The sequence below is a fragment of the Mobula birostris genome, chromosome 11 (assembly GCF_030028105.1).
Source record: "Mobula birostris isolate sMobBir1 chromosome 11, sMobBir1.hap1, whole genome shotgun sequence".
Taxonomy (NCBI): Eukaryota; Metazoa; Chordata; class Chondrichthyes; order Myliobatiformes; family Myliobatidae; genus Mobula; species Mobula birostris.
The window spans coordinates 12318463-12345886 of NC_092380.1; the positions used below are offsets into that span (position 1 = coordinate 12318463).

General features: G+C 41.4%; 1 protein-coding gene across 7 annotated transcripts in view; it reads right to left on the minus strand.

The window, feature by feature from the left end:
* LOC140204816 (RNA binding protein fox-1 homolog 2-like) overlaps positions 1–18698 on the minus strand; it is a 286828-nt gene extending 268130 nt beyond the window's left edge. For 2 of the 7 annotated variants that reach the window (XM_072271636.1, XM_072271644.1), the window contains exon 1: positions 18116–18698. In XM_072271636.1, the coding sequence (XP_072127737.1) occupies positions 18116–18298 (183 nt within the window). In that variant the 5' untranslated portion in view covers positions 18299–18698. The remainder of the gene's footprint in view (positions 1–18115) is intronic. The other 5 variants (XM_072271635.1, XM_072271639.1, XM_072271637.1 and 2 more) reach the window with 3 other exon arrangements.
* Positions 18699–27424: the final 8726 nt, after the last annotated feature.

Sequence of the window (27424 nt, forward strand, 5' to 3'; positions counted from 1 at the left end):
CCTTATCAAAAACAAAATCAGAGCGTATGTTCAGAGCGTATCACAACAATGTGAAGCACTTGCGAAATGACACATTCAATATCTTAAATCCCTGGGCATTTAAAAGAAAAGAAATATCGATTTATGATTTTTTGCTATCTAGACTTCTAATCTGCTCAATGCTTTTCCCACAATTTTTATAAAAGAAAATAGAATGGCCAACCTCCGGATTTGACATTTGTGGCAGTTTCCACTCTGTGTTTTCCACTTTGTTTTCCACTCTGTATTTTACCTCAGCTATGGGGCACTATAACAAATTGTCTCAGTAATTTCTACCTTCAAAAATCAAACATTACTTTCTTCAAAAAAACTGTAAAAACACAGACCTCCAAGCTTTTCAATTTTACTTCAAATATTTGCTCTAATTTACATGTTATAAAGTCACAAATAGAAATGTGTTCTACTAATGTTTTAATGATGCTTACTTTTGTACTTCATATTACCAAATATTTAAAAAATGTGATAAAGGTACCAGAGGGGAAATATCTTAACTCAGTACATCAAGTTGTAGAAACTGCAATGAGCAGAAAGCCTTGACTGATGGAAATTTAGGTTACAAACAGCTCCCCAAACAGTTGCAGTTGGCAAAATATAGCATACATCAGGAAATTAGACATACATATTAATACAGATAAGAGAATAATTATGGGGGACAGTAATATGCACAAAGGCTACAAAGTCAAATAAATACTGTTAGAGATAAATTCATAGAGCTTGTTTTCTATATTAGCATGTTGAAGAAACCCAAGATGGAATAGGCTATTTTTCCATTTAGTACTACGTAATGAGAAAAGATTAATTGATGTTCTGGTAGTTATATGAACTGTGGGAAATTGTGATCACAACAGGATACAATTTTATATAACTGAAAGTGATGTAGTCAGTCTGAAATCAAGTTCTGAAATCTACTTTACACAAACTACAAAAGACATGAAACGTATTGGCTATGGTAGATTAGGAAAACTTATTTAAAAAAAATAAGACCAATAATATTTCCTTTTAAGGAAAAGAAAACATGAAGTATGATCCAGCCATGTTTATATAGAGAAGGCAATATTAGATCAAAGGACTAGACTTAGTTATTTTTAAAAAAAGGCTTGAGAAAATTTCAGAATTCAAACTAGAAAGTACTGATCAGCAGAGCACATGAGCAAGCTAGTGTAATAAAAGCTGTAAGAGACTAGCAAAAACTAATGTGGATTCTTTATAGACCATGGAATTATATTGAGGAATGCGGAAATACCAGACAGATTAAATAGATATTTTGCATTGGTCTTCAATTGGTCTTCAGACATAGGAAATCTGCTGAAAATCTTGATGAACTACAGACTTAAAATGAATGAGGAGCTCATTTAGATTAGCATGTGTAAAAAACTATTCTTTACCATGTCGGGCCTCATGAATTTTGTAAGTTTCAATGCATTTGCCTTCTATTCTTCTAAACTCAAGAAATTGTAGGCCCAGTCCACTTAATTCCTCATCATTCAATTGCTTGTCACATAAACACAGTGCTTACAGGAGCAGGTGAAAAGCTGAGTATCCTGCAGCACATGATTCATCATGTGACACCACAAAGTTTTCGAACCCCCACAATGCATAAAGCAGAATACCCTCCACCAGCCCAAATGCATTTCCAACAATATAAGAAACCCAAGATATCATCTGGAACAAAGCAGCTCCTTAAATTGTCCTTTATCCATCACACTAAATATTCATTAACTCCACCATCAGTTCACCTTGGTTGTGATGTACCACACCTGTAAAATGTTTTCAGTAACTTGCATGGGCTACCACATCAACATTTCCATGCTGAAAAATTAATAAGTAAACAAAATCCACCACAATCACGATAGTGTTTCCATTTTAATCAATCTACCTTCCAATCAGAATAAAAGCTGATACAATGTCAAAGCTTGCAGGAAATATTATTGCTAATTAATTGAACTGTCATGTTCAAAAGTGCTGGAGGAATTCAGCAGGCCACTCTCTGAAAAAGAATAAACAGTCGACTTTTCAGGTCAAGTCACTTCATCAGGATGAGAAAGTTAGGGGGTGGACAGAAGATAAAGGTGAGAGAAAGGGAAGAACAAGCTAAAAGGTGACAGGTGAAGCCAAGTGGGAGATAAAGGTAAAGGGCTGCAGAATAAAAACATAAGAAATAGCAGGAGTAGGCCATTTGGCCCATCAAACCTGCTCCACCGTTCCATAAGATCACGGCAGATCTGACCATGGACTCATCTCCACCTACCCGCTTTTTCCCCATAATGCTCAATTCCCCTACAATGCAAAAACCTATCCAACTTTGTCTTAAATATACTTATTGAGCCATTCCCATTCTAACAAGCCAGACTATGGCCTCCTCTTCTACTACAATAAGGGTGAAGGAGCAATACCTCATATTCCATCTAGGGAGCCACCAGCCTGATGGCATGAACACAGATTTCTCCTTCCAATATTATTTTCTTCTTTTTCTCCCTCCCCATTCACTATTCTGTTCTCCATTCTCACCTCTTGCATCTTCTCTTCACCAGCCCATCACCTTCCCCTGGTGCTCTCCTTGTTCCCTTTCTGCAGTCCTCTCCTCTGTCAGATTCCTTCTACTCCAGCCCTTTTCCTTTCTTACCCACCTAGCTTCACCTATCATCTTCTAGCTTGTCCTCCCTCCCCTCCCCCTACTTTTTTTTATTCTGGCATCTTCCTCCTTCCTTTCTAGTCAGAATGAAGGGCCTTGGCCCGAAAAGTCGACTGTTTATTCATTTCCATAGAAGCTGTCTAATCCGATGAGTCCTTCCAGCATTTTGCGTGTTGCTCTGAATTTCGAGTATCTGCAGAATCTTGTGTTTATGTTCAAAACTGTGTCAACTTATAGTGCAAAACTAAATTACAACAGATATTTAAGCTTGTTCACAGGGCTCGATTAAATATCTGGAATACAGTTTCCACTTTTAAGCACTCAATAGTTTTTCCCATATCAACAAATGATGCAAATTTCTTTATTTGTAGGTGGTATACCTTTCACTTCCATTTACTGTTACTGTAAACCTCATGATTTTGGACCTAATATATACATAACTAAAGTATAAAACAATCACTGCCATCAGGAAAACATTACTCGATAGATTGAGTACCTTTCTGCAGTACTAATTGTCCATCTACCAAAAAAGCTATTTAAACTAAATCCACTTCTTGATTCAGAACCTTACCAATTACATCCGTCAAATGCTCATTCAGATACAGTAAAAGCAAAATAATGCTTCTGTCTCCATCTTTTCAGTAGCTGTTCCAGACCCAACCGCTCTTTTGGATATGATTTTTTTTCAATTCCCTTCTAATCCTTTACCAATTACCTTAAATCTTAGTCCATTAGCTGCTGAGCTCTTAGTTAATAGTTTATCACGTGAAATCCTCTCACCAATCTCACACAGATACCGCCCTCATGCCCTTCTCCCAAAATATCTCTTGACCATGCAATTCTCTATCAGGGGAACTATTCAGTAATATACCATTAACAGGCATAATACGCATCTACCATAGGCTCCCATAAAACCTCTCTCTGGCTACCCTTCTACCATTTCTTCCATGGTCTACTATCCTCTCCTTTTAGATTTCTTCTTCTTCAGTCTCTTCCATCCATCCCCTCCCAGCCTCTTATTTCATCCCCCTCCCTCACCAAATCCAAAAATACCAGGGAGGACAAAGGCAGTGGATGCATTTTTTATATACAATTCCTGCAGGTTCCCCTCCAAGTCAGAACATCTTGTTTTGGGAGCACCTTTTTGCTGGGTTTAGAAACTGCAACTCCCTATGCAAGAACAAAAGGACTGCAGCTGTTCAAAATACAATTAATGCTGGACTTGCCAGTGAAGTCTAAATTCCAAAAGCGAATAACTATTAAAACATACAGATACTAACTACTGATGTTGGACATTACTGGTGCACTGCAAAGCACACACACTAAGAAGGAATTGAGGGAGACTGGGTACCACCTTTGATCACCAGCTGGTGACATAGGCCAGCCGAGTCACACACATAAATCTCTGGAATCACCTTGAATAGATCTCCACAACCAATTTGCCAATATGACTTTGTTGATCTCTTAATGAGTTAATGAAGTCAGCAATTAAAACTATGCAGGAAAAATAAATGCAGAGGTACAACAAAAATAAATTATATGTACAATAATACAAACACATTACACCAACAACGTATCCTGATAAGAGATACACCACAGAAGTAAGCAATTCAGTTCACCAATCAGCAATGACCATCAAGTATCGATTTACACAAATGCTACATTAATCCTGATTTTGCTTTGTTTTAACATTGATTTATACATTACTGAAGATGATGGTTAAAAAATCCATACAAGAATGCAGAGGCAAGATAGAATCAGCCGTTATTTGAATTCAATTACATCAAATGGCAGCTTGCATAGGGCAAGAAAGAAATGCTGAAAACATTTAGCCAGCATTAAAACAGCTGGTGTAACACTCGGCCATACCTCACATGTCATGCTGGGCATCAATACTGCACAAAATACTGTACTCAGAATCAGATTTCTTGTCACTGACGTATGACATGAAATTTGAGACCTGAAGAAGGGTCTCAGCCCAAAACGTTGATTGTTTGCTCATTTCCTTAGATGCTGCTTGACCTGCAGAGCTCCCCCAGCATTCTGTGTTTGAATCTTTGGCTGCCCAGAATCTGCAGAATTTATGTCTATGAATTTTGTCTTGCGGCGGCAGTACAAATGCAATGTCATTAAAAAAAACTATAAATTCAAAGATAAATAAATGGTGCAAACAAAACAGTAAAGTTGGATCATTGCTGAACCTTGACTTGTCCATCTCATCATCTTAAAATGAATACACCCAGTATCATTCAATTACTCAGTAACACAAAATCAGAACCCAAAGCAAGGTACTGACTACTACTAATTGGAAAAGCAAGAACAGAAATATGGATGAAAGACAGGTCAATTCTTCAAATCAAACAGTGGTGTTTCTATATAAATTTTTCAAATTGTAAAAACCAGGTTGCTATAATAACATTACAAAGACAGGAGGGGGAGGGATGGAGCGATCGAGGGGTAAATACACTAATCTTGCTTAAAATGTTGAAAAGAATGTTTCATCTTTAACTTTATGACTTTTGGAGATCAGTTCATCTTCTACTCACTTAACTATTCACAGTAACAGAAATTTTGACCAAGGGTGCCCAAACTTCTGCATGCCAGTGTATATCATAGCTGCGATAAATATAACATTTCTAAAGAGTTAAAGGCCAACAATTGCAGATTACTAAAACATACAGTAAATGGATCAAACTAATAAGGAGATTATTAAAGTCTATCAGAAAAAAATTAAGAAAAATGACTGGGAAGAACATAAAATAGCATTCATAAAAAAAAGTTGACCTAATAATGTATTAATGTAAAACAGCGGTCCCCAACTACCAGGCCACAAAGCATGTGCAACCAGGCCGTGATGAAACGATATCAGTCAGCTGCACCTTTCCTCATTCCCTGTCACGCACTGTTGAACTTGAACATAGGGTTTCCAACTGTCCCCTATTTGCCAGGCCATCCCATATATTGGGCTAAATTAGTTTGTCCCATACGGGACTGCCCTTGTCCCGTATTTCCCCCGTTAAGGTACAGCATACCTATGAAACCTTTTGTGCCGAAATGGCGTGAAGCAAAGAAGCAATTACCATTAATTTATATGGGAAAAATTTTTGAGCATTCCCAAACCCCAAAATAACCTAACAAATCATACCAAGTAACACATAAAACCAGAAATAAATAACACTAACATATAGTAAAAGCAGGAATTATATGATAAATACACAGCCTATATAAAGTAGAAATAATAGAAATAATGTATGTACAGTATAGTCGGGAAGATGAAGGCAAAACCAATTGGGGGGGGGGGAAATCGGCACGTACACGCATGCGCACATCATATGCGCATCCAGGTGCCCGCGCAAGGCCTCATGGTCATGGTAGTCTTTCCTGGGGTAGTGTCCCTTATTTGGGAGTGAGAAAGTTGGCAACCCTAACTGTAAAAGACATGTTGGGGTGAGTTTAACCCTACTTGAACACCCCCCGCCCCCGGTCGGCCGGTCCGCAAGAATATTGTCAATATTAAACCGGTCCGCGGTGCAAAAAAGGTTGGCGACCCCTGATGTAAAAGAATTCCTCTCTTCTATTACATATTACCACTAAAGTATGTGGAGTTCACACCAATTTTCCTGTTCTGGAGCCTCAAATTTCACAACCAATTAGTTTTAAATTAAATGACTCATATAGTTATGCAAATGTAACATGTACTCATATGAAAATAAAATCTAAAATAGCAATAACAAAAACAAAGCAGTTCAAATCATACTATTTCAGTTCCTACAGTAAGCACTCATGCCTCCTTTTTTCCTCAATGCTCAGGTGCAACGAAAACGAATATCTCTTTTAATTTTGTTTCACATTTTGACATCTGCAAAATAATGCTTATGTGGAAAGAAAACTTTCTCCCATATCATTGGTTGAGGGACCTCACTGCATTGTATTGTCAAAAAATAAAAGTAGGGGAAAAAGTTCACATTCAGGTTGGTAAACTGTAAACCACTGGGATCAAGAGTCAACTATTTACATTCTACCCTAATGATTTAGACAAAAGGATTGAATATATCATATTAACTGTATAATATTTAAACTGTGAACACCTGCCAAGATAATCCAGAATAAAACAGACCAAAAAATGATTCTATTCAAGTCTGATTGGTACTGACACACAATATTAGTTCACAGTTCATTCCCTACAGCCCAGCATTATCATATGTTTACAAAGTAATTCCTTTATGAAAATTACTACGAAATAAGCTTCAAATCTACTCAATGTATTAAAAATATTTTCCTTCTTACTGCGGCTTTCTTGTCATTTACCTTAAACCTACGCAAACTACTAAATCTCTTATTAACAAACAAAACCTTTCATGATTTTTAAAATATCTTTCAAATCTCTCCCTTAACCTTCTCTGCTGGAGATAAAAATTACACTTGTCACCCGTGCAGCTGTAATTTCCTCAAATCATTCTAGTAAATCTTCTTTGTATAATTTTTTCATGTCCTAGAATTGGTCACCAATGCCTTCTCTAAGGTGTGCGCATCTTTTACTACTAACACACAAAGGAATTTAAACTGCGCACAAAATGTCACTCTCTATCTTGTTGGCACGTTAAATATATTTCACGATCATACACAATCACATTTCCTTTACCAGTTTCTGATGTGGACGGTGTGGGCAACGTGGAGTTTTTGATGATTTGTTTGCAGATTTTAGAACTGGATTATTTATACTGCTTTTACTGAAGAAATTATTGATTTTCTGTGTCGAAGTCCAAAGAAGCAAAGGGCGCGAAGTGCAAAAGAACTGCTAGTTCATTTAAAGCAGAATGGTTTATTATCCTTAGAATAACTTCAGGTTTACACTTAAACATTCAGTATGCACAAGTTGTCAACAGGCAAAAAAAATTGCACAGCACAAGATTAAACATTCAGCATGCACATGTTGTCACTGGGCAAAAAAAATTGCACAGCACATTGGTCATTACAAATTAGAAGGAACATTGGTCACCATATTACAACTATGCTGAACTAATGATTTATAGTAAGTTATAGGATAACATTTTATGGTTTTGTACATTTTATTAAACCTGGATATCTTATGCCGTTATTACACTATTTTCAATTCATTTTGCCAACTTCAAAGAATTATGTTCTTGCTCCTGGACATGCCTTCCAAGTTGTGCATTTTGTTTATACAGACTCCTCTTTAAATGTTTCACTTCAAATTTCTCTACATTTGCCCTCAACCATTTTAAAAGTTTGTTTTCTCTTCCTCAATACTTACATTTCTAATTTGGTATCATTGCTAACTTTTAAACTAAAGCAAGAACTCCCATGTCCCAGGGAATTAAGATTCAGTTACAGCAGATAGGGTTTTTGCTCAATCAGTATTTAGTAATCCCCACCAATGGAAAAGCAGAGATACCAATGAAAATAGGATTAGCTTAGTAGCAATATCACCCTGATCTTCTAACTACCTATCAAAACAAAAGCACTTTTAGGTACCACAGTAATGTAATAGTTAATGCAATGCTGCTCCAGCTCAGGGCAGAGATCAGAGTTCAATTCTAGCATCCTGGGCCGGCCGGTGGCGTAACGACATTGGCACCGGACCCGGGAGCGGAGGTTCCCGGGTTCGAAACTAGTCAGGTCCGCTCCCAAGTACGCTTTCCATCCATGCCCAGTTGAGTGTCAAGATCACAACTCGACCTCGTAAAATATCTCTGTGAGGAGTGGCGCGCCACACAGTCTCTCTCTCTACCACTCCGCGCCTTGTAAAAGCCATGAAAAAGACATCATCATGGACGTACACGCACAGACTCGCACGTACGCAGGCACACGCCAAAAAAAAATTCTAGCATCCTCTATACATTCTCCTCCATAGAATGCATGGGTTTCCCCTGGGTGATCCAGGTTCCTCCCACAGTCTGAAGGTAGGTTAATTCATCATTGTAATTTGTCCTGTGATCAGGTTAGATTAAATAGGGGTTTTCAGGGTTTGCTGGAGTGCCCATCCCAAAGGGTCGGAAGGACCTACTCCTTGCTGCGTCTCCAAATAAAAATAAAATGTCCGGAACCATTACAGTGACACAACTTTTAAATCAAAAGGAATGAGATTACTCCAGATAGTTAGTGAAACAGGATCAATCAAATAATCTGTTTACTATAAAATTCTGTGGCTCTTAAAGTGCCCTCCTATGTTACAAGAATAGAAAACTGAAGATACTAAAAACCTTCAAACAAAAGTACAGATCAGAACATTCACTAATGTTTCTCCTCAAAAAGTCCTATTGCTGAACTGGGATTGCTACCCAGAACACTCACTGGTCCCAAGTATGACCACTGAAATCTAATCATAATATTCTTCCGGATCTTACTGAGCACCCATTGTATCAACATACAATGCATATTATGAATCGCCACCAATGTTGCACCAAAGATTCATTTTGTTCTGCAAGGAAAGATCACGTCGGACCTCCAGTATTTTCAGTATAGAGTTTGTATATTCTCCTTATGACCACATGCATTTCTTCCCACCTACAATAGTGCAGACTGGTGGGTTAATTAAGCCACTGCAAATTGCCCCTTGTTCTATGACTCTTTCAAATGAGGGGGTGGGAGAGGAGGAAGGGTGCGAGAGCTTTCAAAGCCGCCTGGAAGATTTAGGGAACACAGTAAAGAGAGGTCAGTATCTCTCTCTGAAGATATAATCATAAATTCTGCAGCAAAGAAAAGTTTGAAAATAAATTCTAGTATAGAACATTACTTAGGCCACAATTAGGATAATATGTACAGCTCAGGTTAACACACTACAAGGATTATAGGAGGGATGCCAGACCACAGATTTACAAGAATGAAACAAGGCTTCTTAGATAATGGAAATATTTGCTAGCCTATGGTTGTTTTCTCACTGGCTATGGTGCCTAAAGGTTTAATTGAGCAGTATAATATGAGGACCCCAAGCAAAATGAATAGAAAGGATTGTACCAGCAGAAAGGTAAATAACTGGAGATCCTAGTTTCAAGGTAAAAAGTTAGGAGAGTCAAGGATATTGCTTCCCCTACCTCTGCTGCCACATCCATCCAGAGAATTGTGGATTGAGAACTCACTGTCGAAAGCATGCGTGGCAGGAACTTTCACTACATTTTTTTTAAAAAATGGATCTGAATTAGAATGGCTTAATTCTATTTCCTACTTCTCAGTCCGTATCTTTAAGTGTAAAGGATATGGGACTGAGAACAGGAAATGAAATTAAGCCTCACACATAAAATGCTGGAGGAGCTCAGCATCTATGGAAATGAATAAACAGTCGACATTTCGTGCTGAGGCCCTTCTTTGGATCTGAATATACAGGTTTCCCCCGCCATCCGAAGGTAGAGCATTCCTATGAAACGGTTCATAATCCGGAATATCGTAAAGTGAAGAAGCAATTACCATTTATTTATATGGGAAAAATTTGTGAGCGTTCGCAGACCCAAAAATACCCTACCAAATCACGCCAAATAACACATAAAACCTAAAATAACAGTAACATATAGTAAAAGCAGGAATGATAGAATGAATATACAGCCTATATAACGTAGAACTACTTTTCCACAATCATTGCCACACTGTTCTCCGTAGCGAAAATCTCATGCAAGTGCTCTCGGCAGAAACATGGCACAAGTGCCGTTGGCAAAAACACGGCGCAAGCGCACTCCTGCAACCTTCAAGCTATTAAGCTGCCAAATGATACCAAATAACACATAAAAATACACAGCCAATATAAAGTAGAAATAATGTATGTACAGTGTAGTATCACTTACCGGAATTGGTACAGCGCCGAGCACACTGATGATAGTGTGATCGGCTGAGTCGTCGGAGGTTGGGGTGGTGCAGTGGCCCTCACCCTCCGGGCTGTCGACCGATACCGATCCGCGAAGAATGCAGAGGGACAGCGGTAGCCGGGACGCACCCAGCACAATTGCCTCTGATCTGGGCCGACACTTACATGCTGGGCAGCACCTAATTAATTAGCTTGTTTTCTTAAAGATGTGCTGGGTGCATCCCGGCTACCGCTGCATTCTCCACGGTTCGGTATCTGTCCGTGGCCCGGGGGTTGTGGTGGTGGGACACTGAGGTGTCATCTGTTTCCATCAGGGCAGGCAGCTCATATTCTCCTATGACTGCCTGCCTCGATGTCGAAGGTTGAGGTTCGTCACTGCTGAGGCTGATGTGGAAGGCTTGCTTGACTGTTTAGCCTCACGCATTTTTAGTTCATACAGTTCTTTGTAAGCACTCAAACCACCCTGCAAATATGCCCTAAACCGACGTACCCTTTCAAAATTAAAGCCGTACTTTTCTGCAATCATTGCAGCAAAAATCTCACGCAGTTGCCTCACGTTCAGTTCCTGGACGACTTCACTTTCGGTCCGTTCGCTACTGCATTCGGTTTTGATTGTTATCCTTTCCTCTTCTAATTGCATCAGCTCTTCATCTATCAGTTCTTGGGATGCCAAAACCTCTTCAACATCATCTTCGTCAACTTCCACAAGCCAAACTCACTTTGTCCTTACTTCGTTCACCACTTAATTATGTCTAGTTTTACGCTAAGTGTAACACCCTTACGAGCTCTTTCAGGCTTTTCCGATACCTTAGAACTCATCTTGCTGATGGCTGCTCACAGGCACGCGTTTAAGCAATGCCGGCAAGAATGCCATTCCGAATCCGGGTGAGAGCGGCTGCTCGGGGCGTGCGTTGCTTTTTTTCACACGCTGCCTTTTTTCCGTAATAGTGAAAACACCTTCTGTTAGCGAAAACAGGGAACTAATGGAGGTCTTCCGTAACAGTGAGGTTTCGTAAAGTGAACGTTCGAAAAGCGGGAGACACCTGTGTGTGTGTGTGTGTGTGTATATATACACATACACACACACACACATACATACATACATGAGATTGCAAATCTGGCTGAGTGGTGACATAACAACAACCTCTTACTCAATGTCAGCAAGACCAAGGAGCTTATTATTGACTTCAGGAGAAGGAAACCTGAAGTCCATGAGCCAGTGTCCTCATCGGAGGATCAGAGGTGTAGAGGGTGAGCAACTTTAAATTCCTCAGTGTTATCATTTTGGAGGACCTGTCCTGGGCCCAGCACGCAAGTGTAAGTGCAAGTGCAAAAACAGCACAGTAGTGCCTCTAGTTCCTTATGAGTATGTGGAGATTCAACATGATACCTAAAACTTTGACAAACTTCTATTGATGTGTGGTGAGAGCACAATGACTGGTTGATCACATCCTGGTATGGAAACACCAATACCCTTAAATGAAAAATCCTACCAAAAAAAGGACTCAGCCCAGTCCAAAGGTAAAGCCCTCCCCACCACTGAGCACATTTACATGAAATGCAGTCACAGGAAAGCAGCATCCATCATTAGGAACCTCCAACTCCTAGGACATGCTCTCTTCTCGCAGACGCCATCAGGAAGATGCAGGAGCCTCAGGAATCACGCCACCAGGTTCAGGAACAGTTACTATCCCTCAACCATCAAGCTCTAGAACCACAGTGGAGAACTACACTTAACTTCACTTGCCCCATCATTGAAACCAATGGAATCACTTTCAGGGACTCAATATTTAATACATAATTAATATTATTTTCTTTTTGTATTTGTACAGTTTATTGTCTTCTGTACTCTGGTTGAATACCAAAGTTGGGTGGGTTTTCATTGATTCTGTTATAGTTATATTCTGTAGATTTATTGAGTATGGCCACAAGAAAATTAATTTCATGGTTGTGTATGGTGACATATATGTATTTGATAATAAACTTACTATGAACTTTAGGCCTAATAGTTTTCTTTTATGGACATGAAAGTAATAAATCAAATGGTCTCTTCAGTTCTAAACTTCTTGCAACCAGAATAAATGCAAGCAAAGCACATTTTCTGTTCTACAAAACCAGATTCTACAACCTAGTACCTAAAGGAAAAGGTTCCCTCAAAGAACTGTTAAGGTTTGCACTAATTTCAGCCCATGGTGCGATATCCATCAAATCCAACTGCATATGTGTGTCTACTCACTATTGTTCAACAGAGGCTACTCATTTCCTCTACTACTGTGTCCTCACCACAGTCTTCCTCTCTGAATTACATATTAAAAGCTTAATCACATTTCAAATATGGAGTATTACCACAAGAATGAGGCAAATATGAGCCATACAGTATAGAGAATAATATGACTATTTCATCCTTCAAAATTAGCATTACAAATTAACTTACGACTAAGCAGAAGGAACAAATATCAGAAAGCAGTGACAACAGCACTGATCTGATTTTCACAATCCTAGCTAAAGCAGCTTTGTCCATTCTAAACTGGATAAGCAGCAATGAAACAAGCTTTATCTGTTATAATCTGGAACAGATTATGTGACGTTGTACCAAGGAGTGTGTGATGCAAATCGCATCCAATTTATAAAACATGCCGAAAGAAAGATTCCTCTCCATCTTATTCCCAATTTACTGAACAGGCTTTAAGAATGAAAATCACGGGAAACAGCCAGCATTCCTGCCATGTTAATTGTTTATTTTCATCATGTTTTTTTCCTTTATTTAGACCATGTATCCTTCAGAATAGATTCCACAGAATTCTATAAAAGTGCACTAACTACACACCATTATAAATCTAAAATCTAGAATTACCCATGTTTATTACATAAAATGGGGTTACATTTAATAAGTACTTGGGGAAAATGTATTTTCTAATACATAGCATTAATATTCCACTTCTTGAAAAACGGGGTAATCGCAAACATCCTCCTAAAAAACGGCAAACAAAACACATCACATGCCAAAAGGAAAATGGAATTTCACTAGACTTCAAAGGAGAAAGCATTCAATGGACAACCAGAGTCTGTAAGGTTGTACCCTGCCAATTACATGACTGAAAAACTTTTTCAGATGTGAATCTGATGAGGCAGCTTTCATTGATAACCCGTAAAAAAAAGTTTATATGCAACACACACAAAATGCTGAAGGAACTCAGCCGGCCAGGCAGCATCTATGGAAAAGAGTAGAGTCAACATACTCTTTTCCATAGCTGCTACCTGACCTGCTGAGCTCCTCCAGCATTGTATGTGTGTGTGTTGCTTGGATTTCCAGCATCTACAGATTTTCTTTTATTTGAGGAAGGTTTATATGATTATTTTCATGAATGTACAAGATTATTAACAAATTAACCCAAAGTCAAGGGAAAGCCCCCTTGTCCTAACAAAACATCTCAACCTGCTGAGCATTGTATTGAATCAGAGGTAAGAATACCTAGTAATATTAACTCCAAAATGTTCATCAATATTAGTTTGTGTCTGTGATCTTGGATTTAATTTGAGATTAAGATTGGATTTTACAAATTACCCATTTATTTGACAGATGTCCTTAGAATTTTTGCTCATAATTCAGCCTGTTATTGTTGTAAACTTTACTATTTTATTCATATTGAAAATATTCAAGTTTTCTTTAATTTGGTGAAAAGGATTAAAATTCTTTTATTCTTTTTCCAAGTTCCACTCACTAAGTCAATGGCCAAATATTCTACCTTGTCTTGAAAGTCAAAAGTGCCCAAAACACAAACTCTCAATTCACAGCACTGAAAAAAAAATGATTATATCTGTAATGCAGAACAAGTGTAATTCTCAAAACAAATTAGTTTTCCATAGGCTGAGATATCTATACCTCTTGGGTATTCTCTTACTACAGGAATGTCACGAGCAAAAGGATGCACACAACTCAGCGTCACAGGTGCCATTTTATTTATTGTAGTAGGCTGTGTAGAATCAGAACAGAATCTAAAATAAACTTTAAATTAACTCTGAAATACACAGCATAGATTCTCAAATAATTGAGAGATAAATTGTTTTCACTGCTATAAATCATTGAACATTTACACAAAATTTACAAAGGCTGTTGCTGATGGCTTTTTTAAATTTTACAATCAAATATACATGAGAAGTGCTTTTTTCCTTGAGATCAAACAATATTAGTATTCTCAGCTCTAAACCATGACAAGTTATGCATTGATACATCTGTGTTTTTAAGCCTACAAATTACATGAAATGTAAGCAGTGTTATTTTTTGCTCATCTTTACGTAAGGGTTACAACACTGCAGCATATGGATTAAGTACAGCAGTTTGTTAAGTACAGGACTTGATTCAAACATATGCCTTGTAAACATTAGAATATGAAGCATACTGTAAAATCACAGCTGAATATAATCCTGTCCACACCTAACCTTCACATGTCTATGTCCAAATGAGGTACCTGACAATGATCAGGCTTCAACGCTTACAACACATACCTTCTCCTAGCACAGAGGCACTACTATGCTACTTCACTTATCCCCAAGTGTGATGAATTAAATCAAAACCAGTTAATTGATAAACAGCATTGCACCACAGTACAAAGTAAACAGCTTTAGTCCAGTTGCCCTAAAACACAGAAATGGATCAATCCAATGAATTGAACAAATATGTACTTTCCTGTTGGAGGCACTGCAACGTATGTAGAGTAATCTGACAAAAAGACAATCAAAACACCATTCCCTGATCAGCGTTTCGCAATGGTTTCAATAATTTTATTCTATACTGAGCTGGGAAATGTGTTCTTTAGGCCATTCCTCAAGCTTAACAATAACCTTCTACTCCACTTCACGAGCACCTGATGTGTGAACAGCAGACATTCCACAGAACGGGTCTGTGGTGGCTCAGTTTGTCAGGAGTGATCAAGAGCTCAGAATTTTCAGAGTTAGGTAAAGGCTGCTTTGAGTACGTCCTTGACTTATTTCTTCTGTCCGCCTGGTCATCTTTTCCTACATTGGAACAGAGGGTCTGTTTTTGGGGGTCTGGTGTCAGACATGAAATTTGTTTAGACTACACGATATGCTCAATGTTGACCAATAGCATATACCAAAAGGAAATAACAAGTGCTATCATTTGAATTTCAGCAGGACGTACAAAATCTTCTAAGTGTGAAAAGCCATTACTATAATAATTACAGCATCTAAACCTCAAGCCCTGAAATCCCTTTCCAGAATCTGTCACTTTGATCAAACTTTTAGTCACTCTTTACTACTTCCTTCATTGGCTCTTGTCAACTTTTCTCTTTTTCTAAGGATGTTCTGCTGAAGTTTCTATATCAATGCAAGATGGTGTATAAATGTCCCCTTAGCAAATATGAACACTTAAAGTATTTGACATTGCAAAGGCAAGTGTGAACCACTGATGGTTACATACTGTCTATCACTAATCATCTTTATACTGGGAGACATTTATGGCATGCAGTTAGGAACTTTACCTCCTTTTTCATTGAGTCTGGGGTTGATTCGGCCACTATTCCAGGATTTCATTGCGTAATCTGGACTAGCACTGCAGTACGAAAGGAACACAATCCAAAACATACTTCCCCATTCAAAACTAAAACATGGATGATCTGTATTTACCACATGCATCAAATCCAGTTTATCAAAATAATTTACAAGTTTTTTTTAACATCGAGGTGGTAACATTCTCATCTAACCCAGAGATGCATTTTCTACCATATTGCCCCTAAATAATGTTAAATTTCATACATCAATCTTTGAAGATAAAGAAGCTTCTCTGATAACTAGGCTAATGTTTTCTCTTGATGAAATTATTTAAAAAGTTAAAGGATCAGTCTCATCTTCGATGACTAAATATTGTTATATATAAAATATACACAATATTTGCCAATAAGTGTAATATAACATTAATAAAATTTGCACCTAACATACCTTGGATCATTCAGACACATCCAATGAAATGTGACTGGTTTACCTCCCACTAGGTTTTGATGATTCCCATATTAGCCAAACGGCCACACAGGAACACTCTGCAACAATGAATGCCACATCATGCAGGACAAAGCTCATATTCTCAACACTTTTCATTGTTGTCACTCGCTTATCATTACATTCCATGTGTATATCAATCCTCAGGGACCAATGCCTTTCCATACTTCCCCACCAAAAAATACAGATTTCACATCCAAGCAATATTACTTAAGTTCACTGAAAGCTGAAGATTCATTTTCTATACATTGAAGATAGATTTTCATAGAGTGCACTCACCTACAAGGTGCACAACTCAAACCTACATGACATTCACAATAATGAAAAGTGAAATAATTGGGATTCTATCCAGTAAACTGCAGATCAAAGCAGTATTTTTTTTAATTTAACTACTTCGTGATCAGACTGAGTGGGTTGGGTGGTGGGTTGTTGATTGGAATAAAAGAGCCAAAAAGATGCAACATTACAACAAACATTTTTGGTGATTTGCTTTCCTTTTAAATACTTCAGACTGTTATGAAACTACATCCACTAAATTTACACGAGGAAAAATGTCACTCATACAATAAAATTATTCAATTTTTCTCTTCACATCTACGAGTATGAGATTAATATAATTCCTTACTGTAACTCAATTTAAATATTGCATCTATTGCAATTAATTCACTCTCAAAATCAACTACCTGCAGCTCAAAGTCATTTGGGTCTAAAATTCCAAAACTAGAGAACTTTACCTTTTCTGGGCTTCCTTTTTGGACACAACGAGGGTTTTAAAAACTCGAATACATCATATAATGTGAACTGTATTGCTGGCCTAACCTCTCACCGCTTCTTACAACCTCCTCACCATCAGCTCAGTCAAGCTTTAAAAACAGACAAACCTAACAACCTTCTTGGACAGAGTTACAATTAGGAGCACCTCAAGAGACGGTAATAAACAAAACACGACGACTTCCACACATACTGGACAAATGCACGTACTCTCAAATCCTCACACGCTATAGTGCAGAGAAATGTTCCTGACAAGAGGCCACCATCACCTAGAAAAACACTGAAGTGGGGCTCTGTCTCCTGCCCCGGGAAGCGACACTGTCAGCCGCATCAACCTCAGCCCTTCTCCAAACGCTTGGCCCCGACAGGGGGATACTTTACCCGGTGAAACTATGTTAACTTGAGCCACAAGTCGTGGGATTTTGTTTTAAAGGAGCAGGCTGCCTTTATGGGTAAAGGATACAGACGCTCGTCGGAGTTTGTACAATAAAGGCTCAGCCTCTATGAGGGCTCCACCGGTTCTTTTTCACTGGAAGTTGTGGTGACCAACGTCGTCGAAGGCAAAATGGAGCTCGGTACAAACCGGCCTTTACTCTTTGGGAGTAGGGTGGAGGAAAGGAAGAGAAGGATCCCTCTGGGCCCGGCCAGGCTCCTGAGAGCCCCCAACCCCACTGTGTGCCGGCCTCTCTCCTGGAGGAAACCCTCACCCCAATCCCCGCCTCTCTCCCGGGGGGAGGCCCCATCGGTCCCGGACCCATTCCTACTCCCCCTCCCCCGACCCCGTCTCCGGCCTCACTCCAGTTGGGCCACCACCGCCCACTGCATTCGCTTCTCCTGCCTACCTGTGCGGCCTCGCTGCTCATCCCGTTCTCTCCCGGGTTCACGCTGGCTTCCAGACGCTGCCTCTTCGCCTCGGCCGCCGCTGCGTCTCCCGGCTCGTCTCGCTTCAGCCCTCGTAACATTCGCTCGGGGCCAGGGCCGGGCCCGGGGCCGAACCCCCCACCGGCCACCGGCTCCGCCGCCATCAGGCTGTACTCAGAGGAAGGGGGGATGGATAGGGTGGGCGGTGTAGTCGGACGCGGGGTAGCGGCGGCAGCACGGGGCCGAAGACGAGAGAAACCGGACGGACGACCGCACGGGGTGGGGAGAAGAGACCCAAAAAAAAATCTACAATGTAACAAAAAAAATACTTTTATCCCCCACTCCAAAGCACGGCGCAAATCTACACCCGGCAATTTCACACAGAACTGCGGGAGCCCAGCTCACGGCGCTGCCAACCGCGCCGAGTTTTACCTCACACACACACACACACACAGGGATAGGGAGCGGGAGCGGAAAACAATCTTTAAAAAAAATGGCCCAGATTCGCCGCGCTCCGCGCGCGTGCCTGTACCCACCACCCCCCGGGCGCGAGCACAACCCCTCCGCACCCGCGCGTGCCGGGAACGCCCGTTGGCGCCCTCTGCCGGGCGGCCTGGCCGTCCGCCCCCGGTCCGGATGGGAATGGTGACGTCAGCCGGGGGGGGAGGGCGGTAATTCCCTGGATATGGGGCGCAGTGTGCCGCGTGGAGACCTATCGCTTTCCGGTTCGGCGGTTAGGTTGGGCCGGGGAGGGTGGTGGTTGAGGGACAGGCAGGGGAGAGCCGTTGCCAAGGTGACTAGGGAACACACCTCCCGTCCCCGACTCTTGGACCGCGGGCGCCGCCACAGGCCGGGGCTGGCACCGCAAGCTGAGGTTGGAGTTGCTTTAACCTCCACCACGCGGCCCCTCGAGCCTGCTGAACCATTTAAAGGGCTCTTGGCTTATAGCCCTTCATTGCTTGATCTCCAAAGATCTATCTCACTTATTCATCGAATCGAGGAAACAGAACTTGTTTGTGCACATCAATGGGGCATAGCTGGAGGAACTCGGCTGGGCTCCATTTCCTGACCCTGCCTTCACTATTTTCTGTCACAATAGATTTCTTTGTCTGCACTCTCTTGTGTCTCAATTGTCTATATTTGGACCATCCGTCTAAACCTTTTCTATCCATATATTCTTCCAAATGTCTTTGCTTCAACCACAGCCTCTGGAAGCTTATTCCATATACCCACCACCCTGTGTGAAAGTATCCCCTCTTAGCTTAAACCAGTGGTTCTCAATCGTTTTATGGCATTAAGACCATAAAGACATATGAGCAGAATTAGGCCATTCAGCCCATTGAGTCTGCTCCGCCATTCCATCGTGGCTGATCCCAGATCCCATACACCCGCCTTTCCTGCCATATCCTTTGATGGCCTGCCTGACCGATCAGGAAACTATCAACTTCCACCTTAAATATACCCATGGACCTGGCCTCCACTGCAGTCTGTGGCAGACCATTCCACAGATTCACCACTTTCTGGCTAAAATTAACTGAGGGGGTCCATGGCCCCCAAATTGGAAACCACTGCTAGTCTTAGATTCCCCTACCCTGGGGAAAAATAGACTGACCATTTGGTTTATCTTCACCCTTCATGTGTTGATGCACAAGGTCACTCCTCAGCTCCCTACAAGGCAAACAAAAATCCCTGGAGAACATGTTGTGTTTTCAGCTGATGTCACTCAGGTGGATGGAAAGGGCGCAAAAGATAGATCCCTGGGGATTCCGAAAGATAACAAGATGGATGTAGAAAGAGAAAGCACAGAGGTGACTCTGTCTTTGATTGCAGTCCTTTGAAACCTTCCATCTCGGTGTGCAGCTACTTTCGGAAGGTCATAGAGCGTGGAAACAGTTCTTCAGACCATCAGCTGCATGGCAGCCACTGTCTTCACATTCTCACTAGTTCCATATTAATCCCACATTTCCCTCCATTCTCCCCTCAATTCCATCCAGATCCTATCACTCATCCACACACAAGGGAAAATTTGCCTTGGCCAATTATCCTGCCAGTCTGCACTCAGATTCCGGTTTAATACCACCAGGATTACGTCATGAAATTTGTTTTCTTTGTAACAGAAGCACAATGTAATACATAAGATTAGAGAAAAGTAAACCATGAATTATATTAGTTAAATAAATAGAGCAAAGATACAAAAAGTAGTGAGGTGGTGTTGGTGGGTTCAATATCCACTCAGAAATCAGATGGCAGAGGGGAAGAAGCTGTTCCTGGATTGTAGAAGTGTGTGTCTTCAGGCTCCTGTACCTCCTTCCCTGATAGAAGTGATAAAAAGAGGGCGTGTCCTGGTGATGGGGGTCCTTAATGATGAATGCTGCCTTTTTGAGGTATCGCTCCTTAAAGGTGTCTCGGATACTACAGAGGCTAGTGCCAAAAATAGAGCTAAGTTCACAATTTACTGCATCTTCTTTTGATCCTGTGCAGTAGCCATACTCCCACTACCCCCAGCATACCAGACGGTGATGTAGCCAGTTAGAATGCATGGTTCATCTGTAGAAATTTTTGAGTGTCTTTGATGACATTCCAAACCTCCCCAAATTCCTAATGACACATAGCCATGCCTTCTTTGTGGCTGCATTGATTTGTTGGTTCCAGGAAAGATCCTCGGAGATGTTGACACTCAGAAACTTGAAAATGCCGACCCTTTGCACTTCTGATCCCCCTATGAGGACTGGTGCGTCTTACCCTTTCTGAAATGCACAATCAGTTCTTTGGTCATATTGACAATAAGTGCAAGGTGATTGTTGCAACACCACTCGACTAGCTGACACATTTCACTCTCGAACACTCTCTCGTCACCATCTGAAATTCCGCCAACAATAGTTGTATTGTCAACAAATTTATAGATGGTGTTTGGGCTGTGCCAAGCCAAACACTCCTTTGGGATGTGGGAGGAGACTGGAACACCCGGAGAAAGTCCACATGATCTCAGGCAGAACAGACAAATTCCACCCAAACCCAGTGAATTACCACATCTTACAATTCCCCACTGGTGCTGCTGTTACATGAGCCTAGAATAGTGCGCACAGGTCAGCTCTGAATACTTGGAAACAATATATGTGAAGTTCTGGAAGAGTACAAAGAGTCCCTAACCTCTAGAGATTGGAAGAATGTTACTGAAACATGAAAAATTATTGTTGTCTTCTCAGGGTGGATGGGAGCATATTATAAGCTTGGCTGAAATCAGGAGGGAACAGTCTTCAGATGAGGCGTTAGCAATTTGGAACTGAGGCAAGATAAAATGTCTTCACCCAGAGCAGAGCAAATCTCCACCCTTTTGAGCTGGGAGGGTCAGTCACTGATCATTTTTGAGACAGAGATTTATAGATTTTTTTTGGATATTATAGGAATCAGAGACTGTGGGGCTATGTTTACGATTTTATTAAATAATAGAACAGTCTCAAGGGGCACACAGCCTACACACCAGCGCACAAACCAGCTGGTTTTTCAAGAACAGAAGTTATGATGTTATAATGGTATGATTCTGATGATAGGTCATCAATCCTGAAACAAGCCACACAGCGCAGAAAAGGGATCTTTAGCCAACGCAAATCCACACTGCCTTACACTAATCACACTTTATGCTCCATTAAATAACACCTGTACTCAATCATACTCACTTGTTTATGCCGGCCGGTGGTGTCGTGGCATCTGCATCGGACTGTGAGATGAGAGGTCCCGGGTTCGAATCCGGCCGGCTCCTTGCACGTTTTCCATCCGTGCTGGGTCGAGTGTCAAGCTAGCAACTCAGTTTCGTAAATAAACATTCAAGATGAACAACGATGAATAGCTCAGGAATATGGGAAGATACCACACAAGGTCAAAAAAGAAAACAAAACAAGCAAAGTCAGAACCAGGTTTATTGTATTTAATGTTGCGGTATTTGCCGAGCCTGCAGACATTTCCTCACCATTCAGGGTGACATCCTCAGTGGGCAGTTGCTGGTGTGCTGGTGCCTCGCAAGCATCCCCAGAGAGAAACACCAACAACTGTGCACTGTGGATTTCACCTTGCCTGCTGATGAACGGTCTGCAACCCACTGCCAAGCTCAGCAGACACCGTATCACCATAAATGATATCATATCCATTAAACAGGGGTCATGGACAATTCTGATTTGATGGAGAGGGACGTGAAAGCACAAAGGAACATCTGGAGAAATTTCTGAAACGCCTGTTCGCTGCTGTCATTACTGCGCAGTCAGGAATCTTCCGGAGGGAAGGCCTCAAAATCCCCGGCTTTGCCTGCTGTTGGCGACCGAGATTGAGGTTGAATCGTTCGGACAGAGATGGCACTCAGTACTCGGTGTCGGAGAGCTGATTCGGAGGCTCGAAGTTTTCGGACGACTCAGAGTCGGACACTGGTCGGCATGGCAGGGGGAGTTTTTCTTCCTTCCCCCGTCTGCGTGAGATGTGGGACATTTGAGAGACTTTGAACTTTTTACTGTGCTCATGAACTTCTTCTTCAAGTTATGGTATTGTTGCATTGTTGTAACTATATGTTATAATTATGTGGTTTTGTTAGTTTTTTCAGTCTTGGTCTGTCCTGTGTTTTGTGATATCACATTGGAGGAAATATTGTATCATTTCTTAATGCATGCATTACTAAATGACAATAAAAGAGGACTGCGTGTCTTCATAATCTAAAAAAAAACATCAAAAGCCTCGACCCGAGCTGCCATTATTAACCACCACCCTAAATCAGGTCCCCCTTTGTTGTGAAATTTGTTGTCTTGCACAGCAGCACAGTCAGTACCTGAGATCAGGATTGAACACGAGTCACTGGAGACACGATGTGACGTGGCAGTTATGTCTCGATCTCTTTCTTCTGCTTTTCTGAGCAAAGATGCTGCCCGACCCGCTGAGAATGTCCAATACTTTGTGGTATCTTAAATTAGAATCAAATGTTGTTATGGATAATAGGGACGAAAAGGAAAAGGCAGAAGGGTGGAATGCATGGGAGATTGAATGACAAACGCCAGAAAATCTGCAGATGCTGGAAATCCAAAGCAACGCGCACAAAACGCTGGAGGAACTCAACAGGGCAGGCAGGCATCTATGGAAAAAAGCAAACAGTCGATGTTTCGGGCCCAGACCCTTCATCAGGACTGGGAAAAAAAAGATGAGGAGTCAGTGTAAGAAGGTGGGGGGAGGGAAGGAAGATATATAAAGCCTGATTTATACTTCTGCATCAGCTCGATGCCGTAAGTACTGTGTCGCCGCAAACCCTAAGCGGAGCTGACGCGGATCCCTACGTAGCCTGACGCGCACCTCTCCCAAAATGTAACCGCGCCGCGGCAACACAGACCACAACAACTGTGATTGGTCCACTTGGCAGCATCGCATTTCATCCTACGTTGCAATAGCTTCCCATTGGCCGACTGAAGGGCAGGGAAGGAACTCTGGCTGCAATGCTTTCCATAAAGCTTTACAGACCTCCGAAATTATGGAGGACACATTTCGCTCTTACGAATAAAGACGCTCACTTCTTGTTTACCCCAAGAAAGACTACCATGACCATGAAGCCTTGCACGGGCAAGTGTGTGTGCATGCGTGACGTGCGCGAATTGCAGAGCAATGCAGACACACCAACGCACAAGTATAAATGCTCACAACATGCGTAGGTCACTTGCGTAGGTTACGGCATCAAGTTGACGCACAAGTATAAATCAGGCTTAAGGTGGTAGGTGATAGGTGAAACTGGGAGAGGGGGAGGGATGAAGAGCTGGGAAGTTGACTGGTGAAAGAAATAAAGGGCTGGAGGAGGGAGTATCTGATAGGAGAGGGTAGAGGACCATGGATGAAAGGGAAGGAGAAAGAGCACCAGAGGGAGGTGATGGGCAGGTAAGGAGATAATTTGAGAGAGGGAAATGGAAATGGGGGAATGGTGAAGGGTGGAGGTAAATACTGGAAGTTCGAGAATCAATGTTCATACCAACAGGTTGGAGGCTACTCAGACATGATGTAAGGTGCTGTTCCTCCAACCTGAATGCGGCCTCACCGCAGCAGTAGGGGATGGGACTGGCGGATTGAGAATGGGAAGAATTGAAATGGATGGGAAGCCACCAGGAAATCCTGCTTTTTCTGGCGGACAGAGCATAGGTGCTCAGCGAAGCGGTCTCCCAACCCACAATGGAACTCACGATATACAGGAGGACACACTGGGAGCACCAGATACGGTAGATGACCCTAGCAGACTCACAGGTGAAGTGTCGCCTCACCTGGAAGGACTGTTTGGGGCCCTGAATGGGTAAAATAAAAAAATGCGTGAGAGTACAAAGTAAAATAAACTGTGGGTGGGTTAGGGATGTAAATTGGACAAGCAGAGTGATCTGAAAATGTTAAACACGGTGCTTAATCCAGGAGTGTGCCTAGTCAGAAGATAAAATCTTCAATGGACCAATGGCATGTCAGAATGGGAGAGAGAGGGAGGTTTAATGTGACAGACAACTGGAGGCACATTACGGGCTAAATAGAAGTGTGCTACAATGCAGTCACTAAATCTGAATTTGTTCTCCTAGAGCAGGGATTTCCAACCTTTTTTTTATGTCATGGACCCCAGGTTGGGAATCCTTGTTCTAAAGCAAAGGACGACATATTATGAAAAGTGAATTCAGAATTTTAAATAAAGGCATCCGAAATGTACCGTACATTTTTCCTTCATGCGGGAAGAACACTTGGTGTCTTGATGGCAACATGGGTGACATAAAAGGGTGTGTGTTGTAACTCTTGCAATTCTTGGGAAAGGGGCTGAGTAACAGGGCTAATTGGGCAATAAACCAAGGAGATTATGAAGGAGTAGAGAAGGTGTTTGATGGTGACTTCCCATTGAAGGTGTCCAAAGTGATAGGACGATCTGTGGGATGGTGGGGAAGGGAGGTGAAGAGACAGGGAATTATTGGATAGAAATGGAGTCCTTACAGTGTGATAGGATCTATGGGGTATCTGTTGGGAGAGGGGGCAGAAGGAGAACTCTATTGTGATCCAAGGTGAGAGGGAAAGGGGGGTAGGAGGAGAACTCCCCCAAAAAGTGGGAGGGGCTGAGATGGAAAGAAGCTTGGAATGTGGGAAAAAAACATCAGTTGATACCGAATGGCAAGGTACACACAGAAAACAAGATGATGGAAGGGGCGAGTTTGTGAAGCAAGTGTGGACACTAGAATCGATGAAACAGTCAAGAAATCAATCACCAATGTGACCAGTAGTGAGGAGGAGAGGGAAATCTTCAGGAGTAAAACTAAGAATCCTCTACATTATCTCCACAGAAAGAACAGCAACTCCATTTAATTGCAAGTGTTTTGGCTTGCCTGCTCTTCTCAAAAAATCATTATTCCATTTTTTCCAACGGCCTCTTGGCATTAAGATTATCAAGCAACCCTTTCTCATTGCACAAGATCCAAAATAGCCGTACGATACATGGTTCCTCAAAATGTTGATATAGAAAAGCACACAAACTCATCTTCCACCTTGTTATAGGAAATTTAATTTTTTCCATATATAGTCACCCATAATTACTATACTATTCTTGATACACACCTTAATTTCCCAATTTATGCCACATCCTGTATTACAACTTTGATTTGATACTGTATCAAGAGATCTTATTAAGCTTTCCTATTTCTTAGCTTGACCCAAGTTGATTCTAGTGTTACATCTAGACCTGTCACAACAACAAGATCATTTCTTGATTCTCTCTCTTACTAATTCTGTGACATCAACCCCTCTTCCTGTTGTTTGTTCTTCCTAAATGTCCCATATTATAGGACGTTTAGGTTTTGGCTGTGGTTACTCCATAGCCGCAATTCCATTATGGGAATGAGAGCATTAGTACCATAAATCTGTTTCTATCACTTTGAATGTACTTCTCGGCATTTAATTTTTCCCTCATTATCTGTGCAGTTGAAGTGCCCATTGTGTCCTCTGCAACCCCACAGGACTAAATCCAAGATCATCACTTTATATTTTTTTAATGTATTTTTTTTTCTCCTTTTTTTCCCCTCTCTCTCTTTTCTCCCTCTGTCCCTCTCACTATAACTCCTTTCCTGCTCTCCACTCTCCGGGCTCCCCTCCCCCCTTCTCTTTCGCCCTAGACTTCCCGTCCCATGATCCTTTCCCTTCTCCAGCTCTTAGATCCACCCCTCCCCTCCTGTCTTCTCCTATCATTTCAGATCTCCCCCTCCCACTTTCAAATCTCTTACTATCTCTTTCAGTTAGTCCTGACGCAGGGTCCTGGCCCGAAACGTCGACTGTACCTCTGATGCTGCCTGACCTGCTGCGTTCACCAGCAGTTTTTGTGTGCGTTGCTTGAATTTCCAGCATCTGCAGATTTCCTCGTGTCATCACTTTGTTTCATTGGTTTAATCTACAAACCCCATTTCCAGAAAAGTTGGGATATTTTCCAAAATGCAATAAAAACAAAAATCTGTGATATGTTAATTCATGTGAACCTTTATTTAACTGACAAAAGTACAAAGAAAAGATTTTCAATAGTTTTACTGACCAACTTAATTGTATTTTGTCAACATACACAAATTTAGAATTTGACGGCTGCAACACACTCAACAAAAGTTGGGACAGAGGCATGTTTACCATTGTGTTACATCACCTTTCCTTTTAATAACACTTTTTAATCATTTTGGAACTGAGGATACTAATTGTAGTAGATTTGCAATTGGAAATTTTGTCCATTCTTGCTTGATGTAAGACTTCAGCTGCTCAACAGTCCGTGGTCTCCGTTGTCTGATTCTCCTCTTCATGATGCACCAATCATCTTCAATAGGAGATAGATCTGGGCTGGCAGCAGGCCAGTCAAGCACACGCACTCTGTGTCTACAAAGCCACGCTGTTGTAGCCCAAGCAGAATATGGTCTGGCATTGTCCTGCTGAAATAAGCATGGACGTCCCGGGAAGAGACGTCACCTTGATGGCAACATATGTCTCTCTAGAATCCTAATATACGCCTCAGAATCAATGGTACCTTCACATACATGCAACTCACCCATGCTGTGGGCACTGATGCACCCCCATACCATCACAGATGCTGGCTTTTGCACCTTTCGCTGATAACAATCTGGATGGTCATTTTCATCTTTGGCACGGAGAACTCGGGGCCCGTTTTTTCCGAAAACTAGCTGAAATGTGGACTCATCTGACCACAGCACACGGTTCCACAGTCTTTCGGTCCATCTGAGATGAGCTCGGGCCCAGAGAACTCGCTGGCATTTCTGCATAGAGTT